The following is a 27,857-nucleotide window of genomic DNA, read 5'->3' on the forward strand; positions in this document are numbered from 1 at the left end:
CCGCAATTTATAGCACGATGTGCTTACGTGTGTACATATATGTTGATGAATACCAATTTACACAAACAGTATCAATTTTCCCGTCGTTAATTCTTTTTGTTCAATAAAAATATTTTTAATTGTATTGTTGTTTCAGCACACATTAACGGGCCACAGTGGGAAAGTGATGGCCGCCAAGTTCCTCGGAGAGCACACTAAAGTCATCACCGGCAGTCACGACCGGACCCTAAAAGTGTGGGACCTGCGGAGTAAAACGTGTAAGTTGCAGCGCAATAAACGCACTCACTTTACTACCCACATCCAAATATTCTAATTGAATAGCAATTACAGTAATATACGCCTCTTGAATTTGAAACCGATACCGCTCTTGCCGAGCTTTCAATCGCTGTATTTAAACGCTCGTCCGGCCACACACGTTTCTAAAACTACACCTTAACAATCTGTTTTAAAGTCCAATTCAGTTAGTAATTTAGAGCAAAACTTGTTATCTTTCCAATACGGCTGTTAACCAACAAAACCACAGCTTATTTCTTACTATAATAAAACGGCAAAGGCCCTGCAGACTGATAGAAATTATTGATAGTAATCGAATTAGTACCATTATCGTTACTTGCTAGTACGCAATATCAGGTTCATTACAGAACTGGGAAGCTACCACCACGGAAGTTTAATTCCATAATTACAAAAAATATTCATAGGTAGGTACCTACTTAATGTTATTGCTATCTTCTTCTACATTTAATGTAATCCAAATACATATTTTTTTTGTGTATTGTTACCTATGTATGAAAAAAATATTAATTTGCGGGTGCAGCTACTGATAACCATCAGTACTTATAAGAAAAACTAATTCCTACATTTTATAGCCAGCTTGAAATAATTGAAAATAGACGTTAAACTTTTAACGACCATATTAATAGGGCTGGCATGTGACTTGTCAGTGGCAACTGCTCTTTAAAGGCGAGCACACACTATCAATGGAGTCATCTCTCCAGTTTTAATTATGACACCTGATAACATCTAACTATGAAAGCGCGCTCTGTATTTATAGAAATAACAGGTAACTACGTCATCTTTTAAAGGTGTATATTTGTTTAACTACCTTCTGCTCGCTGCTTTACCCAAGAAGTTTGATATTAATGGTGAAACCTTAATTATTTTTCTATATATATACATATATATAAAATTGGTATAGCAGTTTCGGAAATTAGCTGTAACGAACAGACTGGGGCTGAAATTACCCATCAATAAATTTTAATATGCTGCTATTGAAATTTTACAAATAGACAGATTTTGTGTTTATTTTGGAAGTTATTGGTAGTATTTTTATTAACGAATAATAACTTTAACAGGTACAGAAACAAAATTCGCTGGATCGTCTTGCAACGACCTGGTGACGTCAGACGGCGCGGGGTCTACCATCATATCAGGGCACTTCGACAAGACGATACGATTCTGGGACATTCGGACAGAGAACTCTGCCAACCACATCCTGCTCCAAGGCAGAGTGACGTCACTGGATCTCAGTAGAGGTAATTATGCAGTTTTCAGATACATTTTCAGCATATCGAGGACAATACCACAGTAAGTAATGAGCAGAGTTCAGATGAGACTGTCATAGGTTGAAATGATGATGATGTATGATCTTATTGAATACCTAAATCAGATCATGAAACATGAACATGATCGATTCGCTACCTCCGTAAGTAGGTAAGATACAAACAAAGGTAGCCAAAATCTTTGGAGCAAGAAATAATTTAGCGTACCTAATTTTTCATGATTCCCATACATTATGTAGGTAGGTATAGTTTAATGAAACTATCAAAATCGAATTCTTTAGTAAGGGCTTAAATTTTATTATCGATTGGCTTGATTTTCTTCGATGTTCTGCTTGTGTGTTTTAAAATCTTATGCAATTAATTGTTTTAGTCTTAAGTTATTCCACGCTATAAGGTCACTCGTAAAAAATCTCCAATCAATCATCGTTCTCACACCTTACTTATTTAAAAGTTATGACTGGTTTAACAATTATAATAATTATTTTTACCTCATATATAACATAAATTTATAAACCATGAAGCAAAGTAATTATTACCGATCTCTGCACGTAGCTTTACGCTAAGTGGCCAAGATGGACATTAAGTTCCCAGCAAGGGAAGATAGAGTTTGTAAATTACGCCGTCGCGGAAGGATTTCTAAAATGTTTTCTTCAACAATGTCCTCGGAATCACCTTTTTAGTCTGTGAACGAGTTCCTAACTCGCATAAAAGCTTTGAGCTGGAACCGCCTATCTCACTTAAACACAATGTAATGACAATCAATTTTAAGGTACTTAATTGCAAATTTAGCTGCATTGTTGGCCACGGGGCGGCCATCAAGTATTAGATAATCTAGCCCTGCGGTCGCTAGTTGACAGCTTCGGTACTAAGCAAACAGTTATAAGGTAGTGCGGGCGTAATAATTTCTTTAACGTGGAGAGCAATGATAGCAGGTAATTGAATACATGGTGTATTAGTACCGGTATTCGTGTCAGTCGGCAACGTGACGAGTTGGTCTGGTGTCCGTTTCCGTTACCCGCGCGTCTCGATCGAACCCTTTTTTGTTGGTAACGGTCTGCATGGCTCACGAAACTCAAAGATTGATACCTTCAATCAATCGGTGTGTCGGGACGTCGTATCGACGGAAACTGATTAAATCACGTCGATTTCGTCACCGGGCAAATGAATAGGGAGACGGTTCACAGTTACCGATCATGGCCGCTCCAGATATATCAATACAGTCCATCAACTTTGTTAGTTGGGTGAAATGGAGATCGCGTACATCACACGCCCTAGATTCCATTCTAAATGGTCAATGCAATACTGTATTTGTTTAAAAGTAAAATGATGGTCACCTTCAAAAAGTTTTTGTTAACTACATACCTAGTTTTATGTGCAATAAAGTTTTGAATGAATAAAGTTCGGATCATCCCCTTAACTAGAACATATTTCTTACCAAGAATGAAATGCAGGCTTTAATTACACGTAATGTCGTATGACAGGTCGCTGTCGAAACAGACTGCTCGCTTATCTAAAGCTATCCTTATCTTGCACTTAAAATGTTGGAACTATGCATCTAGATTTTGATGTCCAACAGCTTTATCCATTTCCTGCTCTTTAATTGCGTTAGCTAATCACATACGCTGCATTATAAAAGGAAATGCATCGGTAAGATTACTTTGCCTCTCGCTGATTTAAATGAAGGGAAAATTACGACCGTGCCAATCAGTTAGCAACTTTGACCAAAACTATAGTCGTTTTCACACAGAATCGGCTATTATTATACTCTATTCATTAAGAAAAAGTATGTTAATTAAACATTATCGCAAGTTCATCAGCCATAAACTATAAATAAACACATAAGTCTAAGGAAGGTGTTAACAAGTTTAACCACTGAAGAGTTATTAAATATTCATTATTGTTATAAAAATACATGGCATCCCATAATTTGCAGGGGATCTTAGACGCGAAGGTCTTAAAGCGCAATTCATCGTCAGTTTTCACACCAGTGCGTTACAAGTTCGATTAAACGTGTCGGGACTCGGACTGCAATCGGCTTACGACTTCAAATCTCGACAGCATCGTCAAGACCATAATCATTCCGTTGTTTGCACGCGATTAATGCCTTATGACCGCACATTGTCTATCCATTTAATTTAATACAATATCGCGTTCCGTTTAACCTTATATTGTCCATTTTATGCGACCTATCGAAAGGCTAAGGTTAGTTTATCTCTGCACTATCATCGAAAAGGAAAATAACGGGTCGTGGGATACAACATGAAGTATCTAAATTAAGCACAAGCTATCATTATACAATTTTGTAATCTTAAACATCGTCTGCCGCGGCATTAAACCTTCCGTCGATGCATTGTCAGTAATTGACAGTGACAAGCTTAAAAATTCCATTAACTCAAAATAAACCAACATATGACGTTTAGCCGGCGCTTAATAGAAAATTATTAGCGCATGTAGTTTGTGTGTTTGTGTACGCAGTGACAGTAATGCGAATTAATAATGTTTTTTGTTACAGACAGTAACTATTTGCTGGCATGCGGGCGGGACGACACAATACAACTAATAGACCTGCGGATGAACACGATAGTACGCTCTTTCAGGTAACATAAAGTGCGCATGTTTATATCCCTGCGTTTGATTAACCTTTGTGTGCCGCTATTGATTATGTGTATTATGAGGCCCCTTAGATAAATATGATGATATCAACCTGCATGGCATATTAACCATTCTGGTGTCGCAGTAATGGAAGAACAATAGACTGGCCGCGATCTCCCGGAGTTAGGGTTTATTGTCGTCGTATCGATATCGGCCTACTGTGTAAGGCGTGCTACTAATTATTTCCGTGATAATACTGATTTCCTGCTACTAATAATATAACGTTAACTTGCTAATTGGGTCACGGCGTAGCTGGAATCTAAGTTGACTTTGCATTAAAATATGTGGCGCTCATTGACGGAATTGGCCAGCCAATTTCTTCAAAAACGTAAACAATGTAAACGAATCGTTGATGAAATCGTGAACGGAACTAACAAGGGCATTCCACGTCCAATTTAATCCGATACATAGTTGCCGTCTGACGCTATCGTTTCATAAATCCGCATTTGTACTAGGACCGGGCAAACTAGCGATGCATTAAAACCTAAGAAGTGTGGACACCGATTGAAAAGCATTGTAGATCGCGACACAAGATAAATGTTCTGCGCAAATATCCAATTTCATTCGTGATCTAATTTATCGCGCACCATTTCTAATTAATCGTAAACCATTCAGACAGCATTGTTCTGTTAAGGAAGGGAAGAGTGTAGCGGCAACCGTAATTCAGTTGAAACCCAAAACTGAGTTTGTGTACACCATATATTTTCGAGTTAACGCGTTTTGTATAGAATTCAATGATGCATGAAATTCAATCTTAATGTAATATTCTTCAAATTATGATCGTAGTTAATAAATTTAACTGCATATATATATTCACAACCACCGGTTCAGGAATGCCACCAATAATAGCCTTGAATCTGAACCGCTGGTAGTAATAGGGTTCTAATCCAATTAAATAGTCCATATCCTTTCTTGTTCCATCATGTTGGCGGTAACAACCGTTGTGTCAGACAAGGGACTATAGGTATGTGACGTAGTTAGGTACTATTGCATGGATCTACCTGTAATAATAGTAAATGTATGTGTGTGTAAATAAATAAATTATCAAGATTGATTGAACTAAAAATAATACCGTCGTTGACGAATGAAAACCTCGGGAGTACCGAAAACAATTTTTTTCAGGAAAACCATCTCCTGAATATTTTTGTATGAAACCTGTTCCCGGTTATTGATGTTTATTACAAGGAAACATTCGAATATAGGTGAGTTTGAAAAGTGCGTTAAGGTTTTCTTATTAAACAGTGTTTTTAGTGAAAACTCGACTTACGAGGTTTTCACTCGTCAACGACGATACTGAAAAATGTTATACTGAAATGCGTCTCTCATATAAAATTCAGCCAAATTAATTTACATAGTATAAAAGAGAAGAATGAACGCATGAAAAAGAATGAATGAAGAAAAAAAGGTGATGAATGACCTACAGGAAAATATTTATAGTGAGATAAACTTTGTCATGTAATTGGGGGCGTAGTGTGAGTTTACATCAAACGTATCCGATATCGAGTGCGTAAAAAAATGACATGACGAATTGAACAGCGCCCCTAGCGAATACTTTCAAGAACTAAAATCTTCATATATTTTTTTAACACAGTCGATATCGAATGCGTTTGACGTAAACTCGCACTGCGCCGCAATTCTTCTAAAGTACTATTTTGGAACCAACATAGCCTAAAGTCTGTATCCCTCTATGTCCAATTTTCAGTCACGAGTCATTCAAAGTGGGGTGCGACTGGTCGAGGGCGGCGTTCGGGCCGGCTGGGCGGCTACTCGCCGTGGGCGGGGCAGATGGCTCGGTTTACGTTTGGAACACGCACACTGGCCGGTTAGAAGCAATACTCAAGGAACACTCGTAAGTATTAAAGGCGATATATTTTTTTGAATAAAACACTATTATTTCTACAGTTATTTCACAATAAATCAAAACGGCCATAATAAACTCGCGTAACAGCACGCGCGACTACTCTGATTTGAAGTTTTCTTCCGGGTGTTCATAGGGTAGAATAATTTCATGCGTATTATTTAAGTAAATAAAATAAACAAACATGAATTTGCAATTTAGTATAGAATAGTCAATAGATAATAAAGGAAAGCAAGTAATTATGTCGATATAATTGTGTCGGCTAGTAATTCCTTGCTGTGAGTAATATTGCACCGAAGGAAGTTATTGCCCGTTACGTAATTTACAACGTGAAGTTAAAATTACACGACATAATTTTTATCACCAATATGTATATCACCTATTATGACATGTTTTTTTATGGATGAAGTTGTTTGCGTTTTAAAAGAAGGTTGACTTGCAATCAATTACACTACCGGGAGCTGATTGCACTTATACACTAAGCTAGAGGCAATCAGGTGATACTAAACTTATACACGACAACTTGTCGTGTTACTGGACAGTCATTATATGTGTGCCTTCGTCGTCACAAGAAGAAATTCCTCTACATGTTTTCAGTACATATGTACCCGTGCAGTACTTGTCGCGTACTGTATCAGAATTACTGATTTTACATACAAAATCACGTCCTACCGTGCTTTTACTTCGCAACACACGCTGATACCATGTCGCCGTGCAAAAAGCTCCTACTAAAACTGGGCTTTACATAAAACGGAATTAATAAGGGCAACAGATTATAATGAATCACATGGTGAGTTAGGCGGCATTACATAGGAACTTAAACATACTCATGACCTCTCGTGATTATGTGCAATAACTATTAAGTTCCAGTTAGTCTATAGGCCATTCAGAGGCAGGGTGTGAGTAATAAACTTAGACGGCGACAACTAGTCGAGCTTGCGATGTTCGCGCCAATTGACTATAGGAATCTTGCTAACATAAAAGTTGCAAAAAGTTGCCATGTGATTCAGGTAGTTAAATATAACTGCTGTTTTTATGAGACCAATATCGAAAACTGAAAAAAAAAACACTTTGTGATTGCAAGTGTTTTATTATGGTATCAATATGGCGAATATGTCTTGCCTGTAGACTAAGAAATCTATATCTCCATCGCCCGTATTCACAAACGATGCTTGCTTAAGTAAAGCAGCAAATCGAACGCACAGCGTTGAATATAACTCTGTGATTGGTTCATGTGTCACCCTATGCGTCCACGCGCACTGTGAGACCTCGAGAGTAATGCTTGTGAATACGGGCGTATTATATGTATGTACTTTTTTCCTCTAAGGCGCGGATTGAAGATATACTGAACTGCCTACTGACATATAGAACTACCACCACTCGGCACGATTAGAGCTGAACTCAAGAAGCACTCGATAGTAATATGGTGCTTCATACAAGACGTGTTGACTCCCGTCCATTCATGCGCCTACGATGACCACAAGTGTCACTTGTGGTTGTTATCTTGTTCATTAAGTGACGTTAACACTATGTTTAGAGGGTTTGTAAATATTTAATTAGATTTTTGATTGTATTTTGGTACTCTAAGATACCTCCATTTGTCCCGGGTAAATCAAAGAAAGTTGTGCTCCTGCATTGGAAACAAAATGACCTGATGATGATGATTCAAGGATCTGGCTCGCTGGTATGAATTTGGGTAGGTTCTGATCAAAAAGTAGACTCATTCTGACAACTGAAAAAAATAACTGAAAACTATTGAAGCATCTGAAGGACACGTCTCTATTTTTACAGAAGATATCTTACTCATATACAATACAAGTTTCTCCGCATACTATCCCCGGCAGAACTGGTCACTAATAAATGTTGATCGAACAGGTTGAGCGCGATGACAAACTAACGTACAAGATAAACTAGGGCGCGTTTAAACGGAAAAATTGCCGGCATAGTTGTAAATATTAATCATTGGTTTAATCGCTGACGCTTTGTAGCTTTTGAACTCGGCCGTGCACGCGAGCGCGTCCACTTAACATGCCCATAGACAACCGGTTGTTCAGATTGCAACCATATCAACTCTATTTCAGTACCCCGTAGTCATTAACCTTGTTGCGTAATAAGGACTCGTTTTTAAATTAATGGTAATTTAAAATGGACATGTACGATGTGATAATCGTTATTTATCATAACGACGTTTCACCAAAGAAATTATTTATGATTTTATAACGCACAATTTCTCCCGCTAATGTTTTCGAGATGCGGGAACTGTGCTCTGGTATTTCGTCGCTAACCATATTAAGTTTACAATGTCAGTGTTATGCGGTCGTGAAATGTATTTGTAGGATAGCTAAGTGACGGGTTTTCCTGAGAACTGGATCCTTTTCTTTATGGAGCGTGGCCAGCCCTTTGACCCTGCCACGCCGTTTAAAGTGTGAGCAGACACATATCTGACCTTGAATATGAAACTGGAATTGTCTCGATCGTGACATCGTTTAGTTTCCCCTTAGCATTTCGCATGGACAATTGAAATCGTGAGGTCAACATTGACTCTAGCTGTCTTTGCAAATTTCTCTTTCCCATACTCCGGCCGTCGTTTTTGTTTATAATGGTATTGATCAGAATTTCTTAAGATAATCGGCTAACACTATTTTTGATGAGGGCGATAATTATTAATTAGCTGTTATGTGGGTTGTTATGGGCTGTGAACACCTGTTAGTTTGATGAGCAAGAGAACATGCCATACCCATGGTCAAGAAAGTCTACCATAAAATAGTTGGACAATTTATTTTAAAGCTGTGGTCCTGAACCTCGCGCCTACATAATTTAACCCATTCATGAGCCCGTGACATTGTCCATTGGACGTAATGAATAATGATTCTTAGGGCCCTAGAATTTCAGCCCACGATCCAGTGCATGAAACAATTGAAACATACAAGTTAAGATATCTGTTGTCGGCTCGTGTTCTAATACAGTTATGACCCCTGACAAGCGCCACGGTGTAACTCGGCGGTACCATTGTTCGGGAGCGGGCTGTGCGGTCCTCGCGCACGGCTCGTGACGTCCCAACATGCCGTGATGCAATCGTGCTCAATTCGCGCCCAGACACACAATGGGCAAAATAATTTCCCTCGTGCCAAGGACAAAAGACACGCGGAAACATTCACCCCACCATCTCAACATATATCTTTGCCTAGCAACTCAAGCTCCGCGCTCGAAGTCGCGCGGTCACTTTATATCTGCACCGACGATTCTAATTCAATATTGAAACAATAAGTACGGTATTCTCGCATATACCGTTGCAACATAAAACTCTTATCTTATTCGGTTGGAATCAATTTGAACAGGTACAATATCGGAGTGAAGCCAGATGAGCAATAAAGATTGTATTCCTTTTGGCCCAGCTATTGTTTCGCATTTCATAAACGCGTATAACCGCGAGCGCGTGTTATTGCATTGTGACCGTTTTATGTCTGCAGATATTGGCGTTATCCAGGAAGACTCATTAAAATTATTGCGCAACGGGTGTTCAGGGTATTAATATCGACTATTGTAACTCTGAAGGAAAACCACCGTCTAATGACTGATTTTCCACTACAAGTTTCATATAAAATATCTAATGGTCATAATATTAGCGATGCTGTAAAACTTAGACACGCAACCGAACTGCAATAGTGTGACACGAATGCTAGCGGGCGAACCGTTATGAAGATATCCGCGTGCACAATCCGCAATGCGTCCGAATCCGTCAGAAAGCTGACGTTATGTCCAAAAGCGCGTTCGTTCGTCCAATTAGCGTAAATCGAATGTGATCGAGGGCGGTTTCTGTATCGAGTATGGTATAACGATGGCCGGGCGACGTTTCCGGATGTGTACAATAGTGCACCGATGTCGGTGACGGGCGGCGCGCGCCATTTGAATGTTATCGCGGGCGCGCTGTCCGCGGCGCAGCGTGCGGCCCGGGAATTAACAGAACAAGTGCGACATGCGTTCCGAGGCGGCGCACACTGGGACAACACTACGCCCTCTCAGCACATGAAATAAAACAAAAGAATTGGGTGTTTGAAAACATTATAATAAAAAATTCCAACAGCTTCACAAAACAACAAAATTGTAGCCCTAAAAACTGGATTAGTTATCGATTACCCGTAAACTATGATTTTAGTGCGTACCCATGAAATCAATAAACAGTAAATTAACGGATTTGGCGAAAATGTGACGTCATAGCCTCTTTTGCTATAAAAATCTCCCATGAAGCAATTTGGCCAGAACAAAGTTTGGAATAGCTCATAAAAGTGCCCGTGTCAATTGATTAGTGTGTGAACTACTCTATTGACTCTATATTCCTTCTAACGGTATTAATTGTAAAATTCACAACGAAATCTATATAACAATCATATCCTCCACCTTTTGTTAACATTTGTATACCAAAGAATAGACAATCCACTTGTTGAAAATGGTTATCATCTCTCATTGTTATTTACAATTCAATGGAGGGTTGCCTATGCCTTTCGCCAATTACCACCCACCATTTTCAAACCTTTCATGCTTGAATTCTGAAACCCTCTATCGGTACGTAGAGCATTGAACATCTTCATCACGCATCGTTCGGAAAAAAAACTGACTGACTGACTGAATTTCGGAAAATATATTTACATATATTTCTTACTTAAATAAAAAGAGCTTTTAAAAAGTAGAGAATTCAATAAATTCAATTCAAAGATTCAGATCAAAATTTCAATAGTTTTATTTGATGTAGAGACGACAGCATCAAGCTAAGCGCGGTGGCACCGTTTTTCGGTGTAATAAAGGTGCCATTTAACAAACATTTATAGTCTGATAAGCTGTTTACTGAAGTAAATGCTGCAAAACAGCATAGCGCTATATCAATTGTGTGCCAATTGTGTGTCGTCTATGACAAATGAAATTCTCCCTTAATAAGCTTATTATTGGTAATGCATTAAAGCATTCCAGGAATCCCCCGATCATAATCACTAAGCCTCCGTTAGGTATTTCTACATCATTCATAATGCAACAGGCTGCTCGCTGCGGAGGCTGTGCCTTTGTGGATGACGGGATTAGGCAAACACGCATCCTGCCGCCATCGGGTCCCTATTCTGTCTGGCGGGCTTCAATTTTCTCGCGGAAATTACATTTAGGATTACGATCGGAATTATTTTCATCTTGAGCTACGGCTCACTCGCGTAGAAAGTTTCCTGAAAGCTGATTGGTGAACTCCGCGGACTAATTACAGTGTTGGTTACTCACTCCACGCTAACATCGTCCCGTCTTATTCAAATTAACAGCTAAAGATGTTGTTCTAGGTAATTCAGTTACGATAATCTTGTAAAGCAAACTACAGGTTAACAGGTTAAATGTGTAGTATATTTTAACACAATTTATTTGACAGAATATCGTGACAACTGGTGGAGATCAACAAAAGTAGGATTATGATTCGTATAAATCACAAATCCGGGCGACGCCATCTATCGGCCTCCGTAATACATCAGCGCGAAGCCGGGCGGTCTGATAGTACAGCATAAATATTACCTTTGATATCGTAGATTTATGTTATCAATCATTGCTATCTTGATATTCTGACAATGTCGTAGAACATAACCTTTTGTTCACAGAAATATATTTCTAGCGTGAGCAAATATTTTACGATAAAGTACGGAATTTTAGACACCAGAACAGAAAACATAATGCAGCGTAAACAATGGAACTGGCGATATTTCCTGGTCGGAGCGCCCCGCGCATATCTATGCGTCTGCTTCAGTCAAAGATATTCAATTAGATGCGTCCCAGTGTGCGCGCGCGCTTATTGTCGTCCCCGGTAACGCTATGATTTACGATTCGGGCTATCGGCTAATCGTATCACGGCGATTTATTGACGGGAACTATAGGGAAACTGTCAAACGAAACGCAAACACTCTTATACCAATTGAACGGATGTTCTGCCCCAACAATTTATGTAAAACGCCCGATAATCATATCTGTGCCTGTTAACGGGCGTAACTACGCTCTTGCGTGTCATCTGAACCTGTAATTTCCGCACTCAATTATAATTCATTCACTCGTTTACGAAATAATTCTTGGAGGTTCGTGATTTAGAAGTGTACGATGGAATAGAACAGCCACAGTTATGGCTACCTACTTCCCGCACGCCCACACACGATGATCTTTTTCTTTTATCACGCCAAGCCTTATTAGTTTATTTTTATTTTAGTCAGTGATGATATTCTTCAAAAGGAAATTTTGAAAGTGGAACAGGTCATGTTTTTGCATCTTTCTATTTTTAGATTTAATATTAATGCTATGGTTATAACACTTTTCAATGTCTTTTACCGGTCTTACATGATATCAGCTATGAATCGAATAGCTTAATTTAAAAGATGTTTCATTACACTTAATTGGCACCTGTAACTTTAATTATTATGAAAAAAATACTGACACAAGCACTATCAACTAATTAATATAATAATATGTTTTATATCAAAGTTTCATTTTTTCAGCATTCGATGAACTATGCGTATGCTTAGATCCAATTTCTAATCTTCAAAGACTTATTTTAACTTTTTTTGCATCAATAATGAATCTTTTTAGTATGAATAAAATTAATTTTAATTAAGTGGACTTAATTATAAAAGAACAAAAAATGTTAAAGTGCTTGTGGAAAAATAAAATATGCACCGTTTAAGTTTTCTACTCCCATATCAATATGATCTATTAAGCGTAATAAGAAAACTGCACCAAATACTATAATCTTCTAAGTTCCCTTGTCCCTTGTGATAATTGCCAGATAAACCGTTGGGGATGTCGGAATGCGACGCTCATAAAATTAACAGCCAATTTATATGCATAACCATCTCACATACTTCATTCTAACATGTCTCAGGTTTAAAATGGATTTTGTGCATGCAGGCTCCAATAATAGGAGAGCGCATTGGTATTTGATATTCATGTAACTGCTGCTACTGGGAATCGAATGTGCAACCTTTGGGCGCGGGCGGGTCACCCATGCAATCACGGTGGCGAGTAAGCTGTGTGCAGTCAGCCTAGTGGTCGTAGTTCGCATTAAGGCCGGCTAATCGGCGTGCATGCTTTTTGTATCGGGAGGCAACGACCGCGGATAGGTCTTGAAATAGCTTTATTGGGTAACCTGTCTCCGAAGTCCGAACACAGTAGGCGTATAATGCGGTTATGAATCAAGGCGCGACTCCGGTAACATAAACGCTGCGCTTATGAACATCCGTTGTTGGCCATATAAAACGGATCGGGCGCTTTAGTGCACCCCGAGCCACATCCCTCTGTTCCTAACCACATAGAGGTCAAAATCGAAGGACATCTCTCACTCAGCATTAATTGTATTTCCATACACGAGAAATCGATTTAACGTTCCACGGGATTCCGGTTTGCGAATTTTTTGTAACACTTTTTCTTGGTTTAATCATTTCTTACAACGATGCCTTAATTTATGCCCTATGGGTTCCACTATAAAAAACCATATCTTAATTAACTTTGTCCGGATTCCAATTAACAAGGTATCGAAAAGTAACGGTGATTACAACTCCAAATAGAGCGCGTCAATAACACGCGTCGGTAAATAGGAAGGAGATGGCATCTACTTTTGTTGGAACGAGAAACAATCGCTAAATCCTGGTGCCAGATTTGCTCATTGTTTACGGTGCTTCCTTGTCTCCATATTGGATATTCCCCGGGAAGCTTGTTATACGCAACCGGGAGCGGTATGTGTAAACGAGCCGAACAAACCCGACGCTAATTCTTGTTTATGAGCACCCTTGGTCCGCGTAGATACGATGTAAAGCTTTAAGCGGCCACCGACAATCAAAACGTACGCACAGATTCCATTCTGGTAATGATATGTAGGTACACGCTCCGATCGCGATCCTTCCTCGTGCGATAAATTGACATTTGCAGTCGATTATTTGAATACTTGACCGCCTTTCCTCGTTCGTCTTCAGTGAACCGACATGACTGCTAGCCACTTTCATTTTGGTTTATTTATTTTTTTCTGCTTTATTAAATGCTTGTGCATTAGCAAAAGGCGATGGGTATCTTAAAGTGGCGGTGACACAGATTCAAAAGGCGACATAATATTCGTAATATACGGGCACACGGCGAGGGATACCGTTCATAGTTTCCTCTCGTATTCCGAGAAGCATAACGGTGCACACGACTCGAACACAAAACGATCCAGTTTCATAATAAAGTTTAGTGTCTGGTGTTGCTTTATGACCCTGGCGAACTTAGATTTTGTCGAAATTCGAGAGTTAGAATTTTTAACTGCACATTTTATACTTTGTGAGACATTTTCATATTTATGTATAGCACGCGATATAACGACGCTTTATCTATATACAAGCTCGTAAATTAGCTGTAAGCGAGAGTTTTTATCGTCTGATTTTAGTATCAGTTTATAGCGATTTTTCATTTTATCAGATTTGATCACATTAAAAGATAGCTTGATAAGATATTAATAATTTATTGCGTCGTAAACGTTAACAAATAATATTCAACTTATCTGATCTAGTTTAACGGTTATCATTTTGGAAACAAAAAAATATGACGGATTCTCTAGATCTTTAACCTATATTTAGCACTATTCATTTGGAAGTTTTTATGGTAATAATCGTGACTCTAAAAACGTCCAAAATATCACGTTGTATTAAATCTGTCTTCACTCTACTCTTGAATAGACTAGGCAAAAGTTATAGCCTACAATAATGAGCTACAATTTAAAGATTTGAGGGAAAGAAAGTTTGCGCTTAATCAATTTGAAAGTAGGTAAGTAGCAGCAGTTAATTTCGTTATAATATTTTTTATGATGCTTCGCTCATCAAACTATTATAAGCAACGGTAGCGCTTTGCGTTCGCGGATGTGGATTATTTTCATTACAGCAGTCGAACTATCATTATCTGAATTACGTTTTGAAAAATAATGAATCGGTTGTAGTTAATTTAGTCTATTTTCTAAGATAGCATACAAAGGAAGTAAGGTACGAATCCGATAAATCAAGAAGTGGTCCAGGCGTCGCCTGCGAAATGTCGTAGACTTTGCCCGGGAGACAGTTCAAAGACTATTTTGCACAGTGGACCTATTTACTCCCAGAATAAAACCAGTGCAAACTGTCCACGCTAAGCTATCCAGTCCTATAAATATTTATATAAAAATTACATTGTTCCTAATGCAGCGGCAACTGACAATTAACACTTCCCCTTTCTATAGTGCTAACTTAACAGCAAAGTGTGAATTAAGCACTAAGTACGATACTTTTACTTGTTTAGAATTGGATAGTTCATAAGTTCTATAAAAACAGAAACAGAAAATTGAGGATCTGAAAAAACGCAAGACAATAAATGGGCCAGTGCTGAGAAGAAGCAGCGCAAGAAACTCAGTCACTATTGTCTGCCAATTAATTATACAAATTCTCAATTATGATTTATAATACGTTTGAAAACATAAATCTTAAGTCAATTGGAGTGTTCCTATTCTACAGTGCCGGAACCACAATATCGCTCGAATATTTTATTTAAGTAACTGTTCTTATTTTGTGGTACAGGACACCCGTGACGGCGGTGTCATGGCATCCACAGTCGGGTCTGCTGGCGTCTGTTGACAGGAGCAACCGTGCAGTCATATGGGGGGACTTGTGACAGGCATGGGACTCCCTGCCGCCTCCCGCTGAACCTAAGGTAATATACCATTTTAACTTAATTCTGACAAATGACCCTATAGCCTATTTCCTCGCCAATACAAGAGGTGGTTTGGGAATTTTTTGTAGTAGGAATCGGTGTAAATTTTGTAAGAATATTAACCCCTCGTTGTAAGCTAAATATGCTTGTGTTACGAGGTGGTCCACCACAGTAATTCAGCGGCGTGACGGGAATCGAACCCGCGTTCCTCGGATCTGTCCCGAAACCGACACCATTAGGCTTTTGTGAAAGCTGACTTTAATGCTCTACAATTCTAGAACTAATACAACTAAATATCTAAAATGGCTTTAAACAGACATAAATATTCAGAGTAACAATATAAATTACGGTTCAGCAAGGTCCACCTTTGGCATCCTGGCCCTAAAAGGCAGACTGTCCTCATTTAGGCTACAGTAGAAGTCAACGTTGAAAGAGATTTCAGTTTTATTAAGTTGACACGGTCACCGAATGAGTGACACAAGAATGACCGCCGCCGCGCCTCATTGTCAACGTGCCACCGTGTAGCAAGCACACGACGTGCGGGTCGCAGGTTCAATGCCGTATCAGGATATGCTCCGCTTTGCCACAACCGCCTGCAATTCACACGTTATATAAGGCGAAACTAGTTTTCAAGATGAATATGCTATTTTTACACCGACAGAAAAGGACTTTATTTTACAGTTGTCCGCCTACATTTGGGAATAGAAACGTCAAATAGATTAAAGTGACAGCTTTGATAAGTTCTGAAATATTAGGCGATAAATTAACAGAAAAATATATTTCAATAGCAAAAATTTCGCTACCAAACATTTATAACAAACTAGCTGACCCGGCGAACTTTGTTCCGCCTTAATGGCAATAAATAAGCAGACTTTTTTTTTTATTTCGAACGGGATAAAAAGTATCCTATGTCATTCTCCTGGCTCTAAACTACCTCCCTGACAATTTTCAGCTAAATCGGTTCAGCCGTTCTTGAGTTATAAGTGGAGTAACTAACACGACTTTCTTTTATAATATAGATAAATTGGTTGACATTAGGATTGTAGACAAACAATCGCCAGCAAGATTGAGATAGCAAGATGTAAGCGCTTCTATTGTCGGTGTCAAAGATTATTTTATATGACCTATTGTATTCGGTCAGCGACCTACGGTAGATCTTCAGACATTTCGGTAGCTTATGTCATTCAATTCGATATCAGAATCCCAGATTTATGAATTCATCGTACGCAAATAAATTACATTTCACGATTTTTATCCGCGACTTCGCCCGCGTTGATGTTATTAATAATAGCTTTCTACTGGAGAAAGAATTTTCAAAATCGTGTTCGTTTAATTCAAAAGATTACTTCCTATAAAAATACTCACATACTCACAACTTTACCTCGTTAAGATATTTTAAGTGTAGATTTTCAGAAGTGCGTGAATCTCTGAACTCAGATGTACTATTTCCGTGACCCTAATGGAGATAATAGTCTATTATATTAACAGTTAGAAGCGCAATTTAGTTTTAGGCCCTACGGCTATTATAATTGCATGTAAAGACGATGGGTCAATGGCGATGGGCCGTGCATCTGATGATTTGTGTGCGATTGCCATCACGGCCCAGCGCCGTTATCTGCCCGCACTATAAATCACTTATTACGAAAATTTTAAACATGCCACCATCATACCGAGTATGACTGACGAACACATACGCACACACCTCTCCGTGATGCTAAACTACTATAATCGTCAGTAATTTGAAGACGCCGCTTTCATAAATCATATTAGATTAAAAACATTCACAAACTTGTAATTTAGATAATAATAGAGTTTGCAAGCAAACAGATTTAAAGGAATGGAAAAAAACGCTGTTACACTGATGATATTAATTGGTTTACATTATTGCCACGGAATTGTAAAATTGCGAATGTTCTTGTACTACGAGATTAACCTGTGATCTCTGGTCTATAATTAAAGGATATTACAGAAATAATATTCCAAAAGAATAACAATTTATCTTTTTTTCTGATTGAATAAACTATAACTTTATGAGAATACGAGTATTCATCATAAATATTACCTTACATAAACCATGTTAATGTATAGTGAATCTGATTGATGACTATAGATTTTTCATTACGCTTACATACTTCACATTCGGTATCAACCAACCACGAACTCTGATTTATAAGGGACCTTTATTAGCTCTACATTTTAAAAACTGAAATACCCTCGATTATGTAAATGCTCTTCCTTAACCATTGAAACGGGTGGTCTACCACAACCTGAAGTGTTAGAAACTGGTAAACTTTGTGTGGTCTATACATAGAAATCAAACATACTTCCTGTCCGACTCTACAAAAGTCCTCGTAAACTTACATCTTCAACCTGCGGAGGCAGTCAGGTACTGACAGCCATTTAAATTCCCAGGTGCTGTAAATAAATGCCCTCACGCCTGTCAACCATACATCAAACTTTAATCGGTTGAAATACTTGTAATCATCACGGCTTCATGTCAATGAATAATAATTACGTCATTAGACACCGACAAAATTTATGAAAGTTTAATCGAGAATGTGTGAACAATATAGTAGTTAGTGTCCTTGATTAATGTTTTATATCGGACATCAGCGCTATTAAACTTTATTCATAACTTCTATGATTGACACGAAAGCTAAATTACCTGCAGGGCTTTTACTTGGCCGATGAACAAGAACTTGATTTAAATTTACTATAGTTAATGCGATGTCAATATAGAGTTCAATGTGAGTAAAATAGTAATGAATTCCTGAGTTAAAATGTTTATGAAAATCAAGGTGTGCCATTTTAAGGCTGTATTTTCATTTAACAATGAGCAGTAAGATAACATAATTAATAGAATGTAAACGTCTGAAAACAAGTGTTATTTGATTTGTCGTATAAAAATGAGGGTCGTTGACTCGTGAATGGGCTGTCACTTGAGATGTAATGCGGTAATGCTGGCCACTTACCATCAAATGGAGCGTCTACGCATTTGCCACCCCTATTGTTAAAAAAACAAAACTTAAATGTAGAAATGTAGGTATTGTACATGAGATAGTGCACAATGCCGGCGACGAGTGAAAGCGAGGCTTTCGACTTTCATTGAGTTTTTGTAAGTGTATGTATGGCCCCGCGGCGGCCGGTCCATATTGTCTCGCGACATGATTCTGCTCAACTTTTCTAGTAAAAGGTGTCCGCGCATCATTGCTTTTTTTATAATTTTGTTACCTTATTTGTCTATTTGACTACTAACCAGTTTTAATCATCTGGCTCTAGGCCAAACTTGGACCTCATAAAATTAAATTATAAGTGTATTTTTTTGGTTAACCATGTTAATCATGAACGAAAGCCGTTCTAATTTGCTTTATAAAGTGTTCGCGCCGCACTACAATACCTTTTATGTTGAACATCTTTACATTCATCATTTCACGCATGAGGATTTTTTCCACTTTATTGCTTCAATTATCACAATTTAAAATCATGGTTAAGCCTTTTGATCTTGATTTACCGAATACATTGGATCCAGTATTAAATACCTCGAATCGAAGTCGGAAAGCTCTTTTCGTGACAGTTTATTCATTAGCTCCGCTGAAACTACGAAATTAATTCTAAATTCCTTTGCTTCCAGTTACGTTATTTCCTTAAATAGGGATGCTTGGGATCAATTAATGATCATTAGTTGATGACAGAACAAGCATTCGTTCGTCGGCGTCTTAGACTTGACGGACTATTAGTCTCCCCGGTAAATTAATACCTTTCGCAATCTTATTTAAAATCACTTAAGGCCCTTCTCTAATTGATTAACTGTCTTGGCTTTTTATACGAAAGCAATACTCTTTACGAATCTAATTGGTATTGTAACTACTATGTTCTTTTATGCTTATGCCGACTTTTTCGTTTATTGGAGTAGTTAAACTCTACCATAATGGGTGAGCACCTTTAGCCATTTGAGTGATAAAGACGTCATCACATCATGGTAATCTTGTGGTCGTGGTATTTCTAAGTTCTTTTTTCACACTGAATAAAATACAATGCGAAATATCAACTGACTGAATGAATGAATCTAATAATTTATGAGTTTTCTAACCTTTCTTTGTCAATCGCATAGTCGGATATACATACAATTTGAAAAAAAAAAACAGCATAAGGTGGTATCTAATTCTTATTACTTTACTAGACGTTTTATAAACTTTAGTCACGTAATCAAAAATAAAAAGAATGGCTGAAATTTCATTTGTTTCCTGCATTATTCGTTAGGTTTTCCCCTGAAGCATATTTTTTCCTCAATGTTACATGTCTTGTTTTCCCAAATCTCAACAGTTTTCTATGAGACATTTCTCTACAAAAATATTTTACCTTAGTAAATCAGTCATAAATGACAGCTTAAAACTAGTTTACCTAAAACTCGGTTATGATGGCGACATGAGGGAAGTTTCACATGCCTACTTGCAAAAAGGACACATAAATTGCTTTGTAAGCCTCGACATTTTTATGTGGTGTGCATATTTTAAAAGTTTTTCGCACATGCGTCGCGTGTCGCCGAGTGCGCCGCGTCAGTGACGAAAGCGTGCGCGCCGGCGCGGCTAGGGTTACCACATGTTTGGCTTTTTACGGACTTGTCCGGCCCAATATTCTCTTGTCCGGCCTGTCCGGCTTTTGTTAGGCTTTTTATGTGGCTGCCGCGCAAGCCAAAAGTCGAGCCTCAGAATAATATCGAACACACATGCGCGTATCAGGATGATGTTGGGCTACCGATTGGAATATGATAGTTGATAGTACTCACTCATGACCTATGATACTAATTGCACTTTGGGGTAAAATTTTAGGGTAAAATGTCCGGCCATATTAAGCACCGAGTACGGATTTTGTGTTTTTAGACCTGGCAACCCTAGGCGCGGGCGCTCAACCGTTCACAAACCGTTTGTCGCCAAAATCAAGCGGAAAATTTAATAGTACAGCAGTCGCTCGCTACGTGATCAGTATCTTGCTCTTTTAACAAACCGATGGCCCACTTTCGTTTCGCATCAGGACAGAACCAAAAAACCATCGATAGTCTTTTTTATAAATTTTAATTAAATGCCCACATTGCTGCATTATGTACCTATCACTCCACTTGACATCGATATCCCAACTAATATTATAAATGCGAAAGTAACTCTGTCTGTCTGTCTGTCTGTCTGTCTGTCTGTCTGTTACGCTTTCCCGCTTAAACCTCGCAACCGATTTTGATGAAATTTGGCATAGAGATAGTTTGAGTCCCGGGAAAGAACATAGGATAGTTTTTATCCCGGTTTTTGAAACAGGTACGCGCGCGATAAAGTTTTTCTGTGACAGACAAAATTCCACGCGGGCGAAGCCGCGGGCGGAAAGCTAGTAGTTTATAAAAAGTAACCAACGCACAGTTCGACAAACCTCGCTCCACACGCCAGATATGTATTCCGTTGTAACTTTTATAGACCGCCAAATCAAATTAAAATAATGTAGCTGTCATTCTCGCCAGCGAATCACAAAGCCGCTGAAATATGCTGGCAGATATGCCTCGCGCTCGGCGACCGTTGACGCTATCTACATCGATATTTTTTTGTTATCACTGTTTGTTGTTGGCTAATAGTGTTTTAAGTTATTCGAATCGTGAAATTGTTGTCTTAAGTCGTAGATGCGGTTAACCGTATCCTAATGTTCTGATGCCGGCAACGGTATCGGCGGCTCTGCGGCCGCGTCCGAATTGCGAAGTTTCGGCGTAATGACCTGCGCGGACGCCCGCGGCCCGCGCCCGCCGATCCCCATCGGGCACGCTCGTCTATGCCGGCCACATTCCTTCCTCGCTTATCGTAAACCATCGTGATTTAATCCTCAAATCCTGCAAATAAACCACACTTAACTTGATACTTCTTAATATACAAATACATGTAGAGTCAGTCGCCAAAACTCGTAAATGTTTACCTTAACTATTACGACGTTCGCGAAAACGATAATAACGTTAGCAAATTACTAATTAGTGTGTGTCTCGCTATCTCAATTGCTAATTACGAGTTTATTAGCATATGCAAACGATTGGTAACATTGACAGTTGGACTAATGGGCGACGGCCGCCGAGGTCACGCCGGCTGACACCCTCACTTGACACACAGAAAAACGTGACATCAATTTTACCGTAAGACCGTCTTCACATCGAGGATCAATTTGATGTTACCGTTTTAGGAATATAATTATGTTTTTTGTGTGATCCAAGCCAGTAGTCGGCACGCAACATCATGATATCTTACGGGGGCGGGCTAATAGCCGCTATTAGCAAATCGCTCTGAGAAATCGCCAACAATGAACACGAAATATGCTCATTGCCAATGTCTCATTCATTAAACTTTTTGCGATACTAACTTTGTCTTAAATGTATGTCAGAACTCCTCGACTTTTTTTTCATATCAAAATAAACGAAGCAATTTGCCCTCAGGCGGGACTAATATTGTGATTAAATTATTATCTTCGCGCGTCTGTGATTTGCTTTCCAGTTATTTGTGACTGTTGTGTTCATTTTGCCATACACTAAAAACTGGGTTGAAATTACAGATATAATTACCTCGCGTTTTCGTTTTGTAAGCTTTTACAGCGGTATGTTTAGGACGTCTAAAATCAACTTGTCTTACAGTTTTAAATCCTAACCAACGTGCATAAATGTCCGATTGTATTTATGTGAATCCGTTTCAATTAACCTAAATTATATTTAATTGCCAGAGCACGCACTTTTACTATCTAAGCTAACTGCTGCGCTCTCGGCAGGTAATCTGAGAACGTTTCGCCAGCTTTTAACATTTTAACTACTTTAACGCCGGTATACCCTGGCAGCTATCTGTAATGCAATAACGACATGTACAAACAAGAATCTGTTTACCCATTTCAATTTGAATTACATCTGTGATGCGCATATAACGAGTTACTACCGAGTAACGGTCGGGCACACTTAACCCATTAATCTCAGTGAGTTTTACTGTAACTAACTTCTTAATTGATGTTATCAGATACTCCCAGATATTAAAGTGTACGGCTGCCTTCAACGGATATTGATTCCAAATGTATATTATAACTATTGCACTAGTTACGCGCACTGGAAGGGTTTAATGACGTGAAATAGAATGTGCACAGACAGAAACATTGCAGCCGGTGAATGCTTTAATTCGTTTACTGCCTTTAAAATGCTCGCTATCAGTGGCTTGCGGCTTCTTCCTGTGTAATTCGGTCAAATTATTTTATTACCACTATGCTGACCTTATGTTCACCGGCCACATTTCGATGTTACTTTATTGCCTTCAAATTATAGCTGATAGAGCGAGATGCAGCTGAATAAAATAAAAATACTGTTATAATACTCGAGTTCCGAAAATCTTCTGTAGCACAAATGATAAAACGTGAGCAATTTTCCTTTTCCGGTGTGGAAATATTTCGAATAATGTATAATATTTGTTACAAAACTTCGAACAAATGAATAGTAATTTTAACACATTGTGTGCTCTACCTGGGAATCGAACCAAGAAACCCTGAGGTGACTGCAAGCTTGCAATCCTATAATCAAATGATATCACCTCAACGTTATTTGTTTGCTACTTTGTATCCCATGGAATCGACCGACTTTCTAACCACGGAGAATTTATTAGCCTAGACTGTTTCTAAGCATGACCTAGACCTACTAGAAGTAAAGTTTTTTAAGTACATTTTATGGAAAAATTAAAAACCTATAATATTACAAGAATTTGATGAAGATACTGAAAAACGTTAGCTACGCTATTTTATTATTTATTTAACATCTTTATTGCACACAAAAACATGCGGTACAAAAGGCCAACTTAATGCCGTGTGGCGTTCTCTACCCAGTAGACCTAGTCTCTACCAAAGATATTTATAACCTTTGGGCCATACAGAGAATTTGAGTAGGCGGTGCAAAATTTTCGTAGTCATACTTTCCTAATATGCGTTCTTTTTCTTTTCAGGTTTCAAGATGCGAGGAGGCGCTCGAAGACGGGGACTCCGGGGAGGTGATTCACTTCCTCAGAGGCATCACCACCGATATATTCCATCGGTTCACTGACTAACCTCAAGTCTCTAAAGTCTTCTCTTTATTCCCTAATAACTTTAGCTAGTTTTATTTCAATTGAGTAAAAGTCATCACAATGTCCTTTACTTTTTCACAACTATTTGTAAGACTTCTTTGAACATTTTTTACGTCTTGTTGACATACATATAAATACTGTGCTACTCGTACCGTGTAGAGTGTCAAACATTTTAAATAATAGTCATTAAAAGACGCCTTGGGTTCCGTTACGCAAAATAACTTTTTGTAAATGTATTCTTAGCTAAAGTACCTGCCCATCCTTGTTAAATCGCCGCGGATTTATTGTTTGATGTTGAGTAGTTTGTTACAAAGAAAATAAATGTGAAGTGCTAAATTATTTACTTTTAACGTCAAATTGACGTGCTCAAATATTTTAGAGTGGGTGGGCAATGAAAAGTTATTTTGCGCCTACATCTTCGGTTTAGATGTGACACTTCATAACTAAAAAAATAGGTAAAACGAGATTTCGATGCAGAAAGTTTCAAATCATATTTTCGGTGTTTACTTACTCGTCCTTATCTGCATTATAATTTTATTTTGATTGAAAAAAATCAGAGTACTTCTTAAGCTACAATTCTCTTACCTTTTAAACTGTGTCAAAGTTTCTGTCTTTCCTGAAAAATATAGTTTGCAAGGTGTCACATAAAGACCGAAGATATATTTGAATAAATCTTTTATTGATTGTAGTTAGGAATTTTGTATTTTTGCAAGGGTGCTTTTACGTCACAAAGTGTATTTAATTTTATAATGGCGCTCTATCACACAGCGTTTCGACACTCAATTAATCATTTTGGCATTAATATGTATTGGAAACTTAATACTGACACTACGCTGGTTTAGGCGAGTGTTGAACTGTTGATGTATAAGCCAAACGGGACGGCCTTTTGTCTTCTGACTTATGTACATATTATTATAGTTTGATTTCATTCCTGATCTTAGCTTCGGATGTATCTGCGGTCATTGTTCTGAGCATTGTGAGTTATTAGTTACTAGTATTGTATACAGTATGGTCATTTGTATAGTCGGAAATGTTATAGGCAGCTATAATGTCTTCAATAAGATTTCTCATGAGATGGGACTGCGTGTTGACTCTATCTGTAATGAGTTTTCTTTTATAAGTTGTACCTACGTCATAGAATAGTTGTCAATGGTTACGTGCTAATGCACGAGCTTTACATTATTTTTAGATGATATAGCAATACCACCACGAACCTTATTTTTTCAATGTTAATGTGAAAGTTAACATTTGACATAAAGAATTTTACATAGTAAGAATAAAACTTAGATATCTAAAATACAATTTACAAGCGAAATACCGCCCCAATGTGAAATGCTTGCGCACAATCGTTGCTACTCGTATCGTATATTGAAGTCATAGTTTAACAGTTCTATTTTTGTAAAGAATGTCATTTGCTTGTCGCTCTACGTTACAAATAAATACGGAAATGAGAATTTGCGAGTGATTTACTGCTGGGCATGTTTGTATTATCGAGTTGACATCATATTTGTTTTACTTAACAGATCTCGGGCCACCTGCGCTTCCCGAAGTCTCTCATTAGCAAACAATGATCGGGCGTCGCCGGCGCAGCGATAGTTGTAGGGCCAGGCTGCGCCGCTCGATGCGCGTAAATATGGCGGATTCGAACCAAAAAGGAAACTGGGTCCGAAACTAAAATAGCCGCTGCCGTATCAGGCGAGTTCACTCTTAATATTCGGCGATAATGTATTCTGAATACTTGCGAGTATGATGACATAATTTTTCGAGTTTTCCTATCGATCACTATGAATGGTCTTAAAGAAATGAATTGAAAATTCTTGGACTTTTAAAATACGAAACTAAGTTGCCAAAAGACATGTTTTTGAACTATTTTTGGTGCTAAGAAGAATGTATCGTTTAGGGATTAGGTACGTAGTGTAGTTCGGACAGAGCTGGCTCCGGAGCTATATCGCGATCAATAAACTGCTGGGACCGATAAGAGCGGGTGGCGCGCGCCGCGGGCGACACATCTATAATCTGTGACGTGTGTTTTGACAGCAGCGCTGCGCCACTTTTTCAACGTCATTTTTTACCAAGCCCCGCACCCGACAGTTCGACGACCCCGCACTAAAGTTTTATTTTCACATGTAATTACGCGTATAGCCGACCGCTTAATTACCGAAAACGGCCGCGACGCCGGCACCTGGAATTCGATTGAAAAAACGTCAAATCTGGCGCCGCTCTTAAATTATGCTTCGTTAGCCTTCACCTTCCTTATACGGCTGCGTTTAAGACTAGTTTAAGACCGTGAACCGGCGTTGCTTGGGCGCCTCGTCTCTCTACATATTTTTGCTTCTTGCCAAAAAAACTTGTCATACTCTTCGAGGATATTATTAAGTACTTGTGATTACCAATGTCTCTACGTTAAATTGATTGATATCTTCGTAACGGTGGCGCAAATGTATCGATAGCCATTAAAACTAGTCACTTTTAATTCTGTTAGTGTTACATTCGCCTTATTTTTCACACTTTTCGCTTGGATTGAATATTTTATTCGCATTTAGCGGTGTTGGGTGCTATGTGCTAATGCTTGTTGGGGAATTAAAAATGTAAATGAAGTTTAACTGTGAAGAAAGAATATTGCTTTTAAAGCCATGGAATTGGAGCCGTTTATGTTTAGCACCGTTGCTTGGATGTTGTTTGGGATTTACGATTGGACGTCCTTGTTAAAGGTGGTTCAGTTAGTGTTAAATTTATAGGTTTTAGAATACAATTTGTCCGTTTATGGTAATTAGTTGGCGCTTTGTAGTTCAAACGCACCCAATATTGTTATAATTTATGTTGTGCGAGACCGCAGTCCAGACTATGATTGCCGTTTGTGTGGGGCACTCTGGTAGTTTTTCGCGGCTCGTAAATAAATCACTTTCATTTAGAGTGATTTATTAAACTCGTTCATTAACTATTAATGCTAGTTATTGTTTTCAAACTTTTCACACGTTTATAAGAATTGTGCCAATTATCTTATTAGGTAAGTTTTTGATTTTTGAACAAAATAAAAATTCAAAAGTGTGTAAGGTTTGGACTATACCGCATTAGTAACGAACAAAGTTAATAAAATTGCAAAAGCTCTCAGTGGAGTGTTTCCCGAAATTTTCCGAATCAACTCCTTTAACTGCTTTCTAATATACTATCTATCTACACCTACATCACAAACTTATATCTGTTATACTAAAAAGCTAAAACTTTCAGTGTGCCCTATGCGTTATACGTAGAGTCGTATTATTTATAGAACTATGTATAATACCAACCGATATGTTTTTTAAAATTCTATACCTACTTATATTAATTTTGGTAAAATGTTGACAAATTAGACAGACAACAAAGCTTATTGTATAAAAACATGTGCCTTTAGTTAGTTATAAGAGTGTAAAAGTACTTATGCATAATTGTCCTAATTATGAAGGAACATAATAAACACGTTCCGTGTTTTTTGATTCCAACATTCGTAGGTGTCGATTGTTTTATACTCTTACTATTTGTTCTCGAAAGTCATTTTTGATGAATAATTTTAAGTAATAGTTAATGTTGTAAGTACATAGCTTTACAAAGACTGTTGTCGTTATATTTTTAACAACCTTACACGTCGAAGCGGACCGCTAGGTTCATGTTTAATAATGAGTTTTTTCTCAGTTAAATGCGAAAATTCCAACTCATAAAGTTTATGACGAATTATCGTATGTAAATATATGTGGAAGCATAATATTTGTGAACGCTTCGTCTAGACATTCGGCTAGAAAATTGCTATGTTGTACTGACTTTCAGATGCCTATACTTTAAATATTTTTATATGAAATGTATTATATTGTATAGAGCACGTTCGCGTACGGTGAACCAATCGGTCAGCATTGCGTAAATTAAGATTGTAACTATGTTCATCACTTTTATTCTACGACTGTATATTCAATATGGAAATAAAATATGTGTTATTATTGCTAA

The 27,857-nt window shown here is 38.1% G+C and overlaps 1 protein-coding gene across 1 annotated transcript; it reads left to right on the forward strand.

The window, feature by feature from the left end:
- Nucleotides 1-117: 117 nt before the first annotated feature.
- Nucleotides 118-27,857, forward strand: LOC114364673 (autophagy-related protein 16-1-like). The gene is made up of 6 exons (XM_028320903.1): nucleotides 118-257; nucleotides 1,353-1,532; nucleotides 4,072-4,156; nucleotides 5,914-6,060; nucleotides 15,645-15,777; nucleotides 23,763-27,857. The coding sequence occupies exons 1-5, from the start codon at nucleotides 167-169 to the stop codon at nucleotides 15,736-15,738; spliced, it is 597 nt and encodes a 198-aa protein (XP_028176704.1). The 5' UTR covers nucleotides 118-166; the 3' UTR covers nucleotides 15,739-15,777; nucleotides 23,763-27,857.

This window comes from Ostrinia furnacalis, unplaced genomic scaffold (genome assembly GCF_004193835.3).
Source record: "Ostrinia furnacalis isolate ACB-3 unplaced genomic scaffold, ASM419383v2 OfSCF7458, whole genome shotgun sequence".
Lineage (NCBI taxonomy): Eukaryota > Metazoa > Arthropoda > Insecta > Lepidoptera > Crambidae > Ostrinia > Ostrinia furnacalis.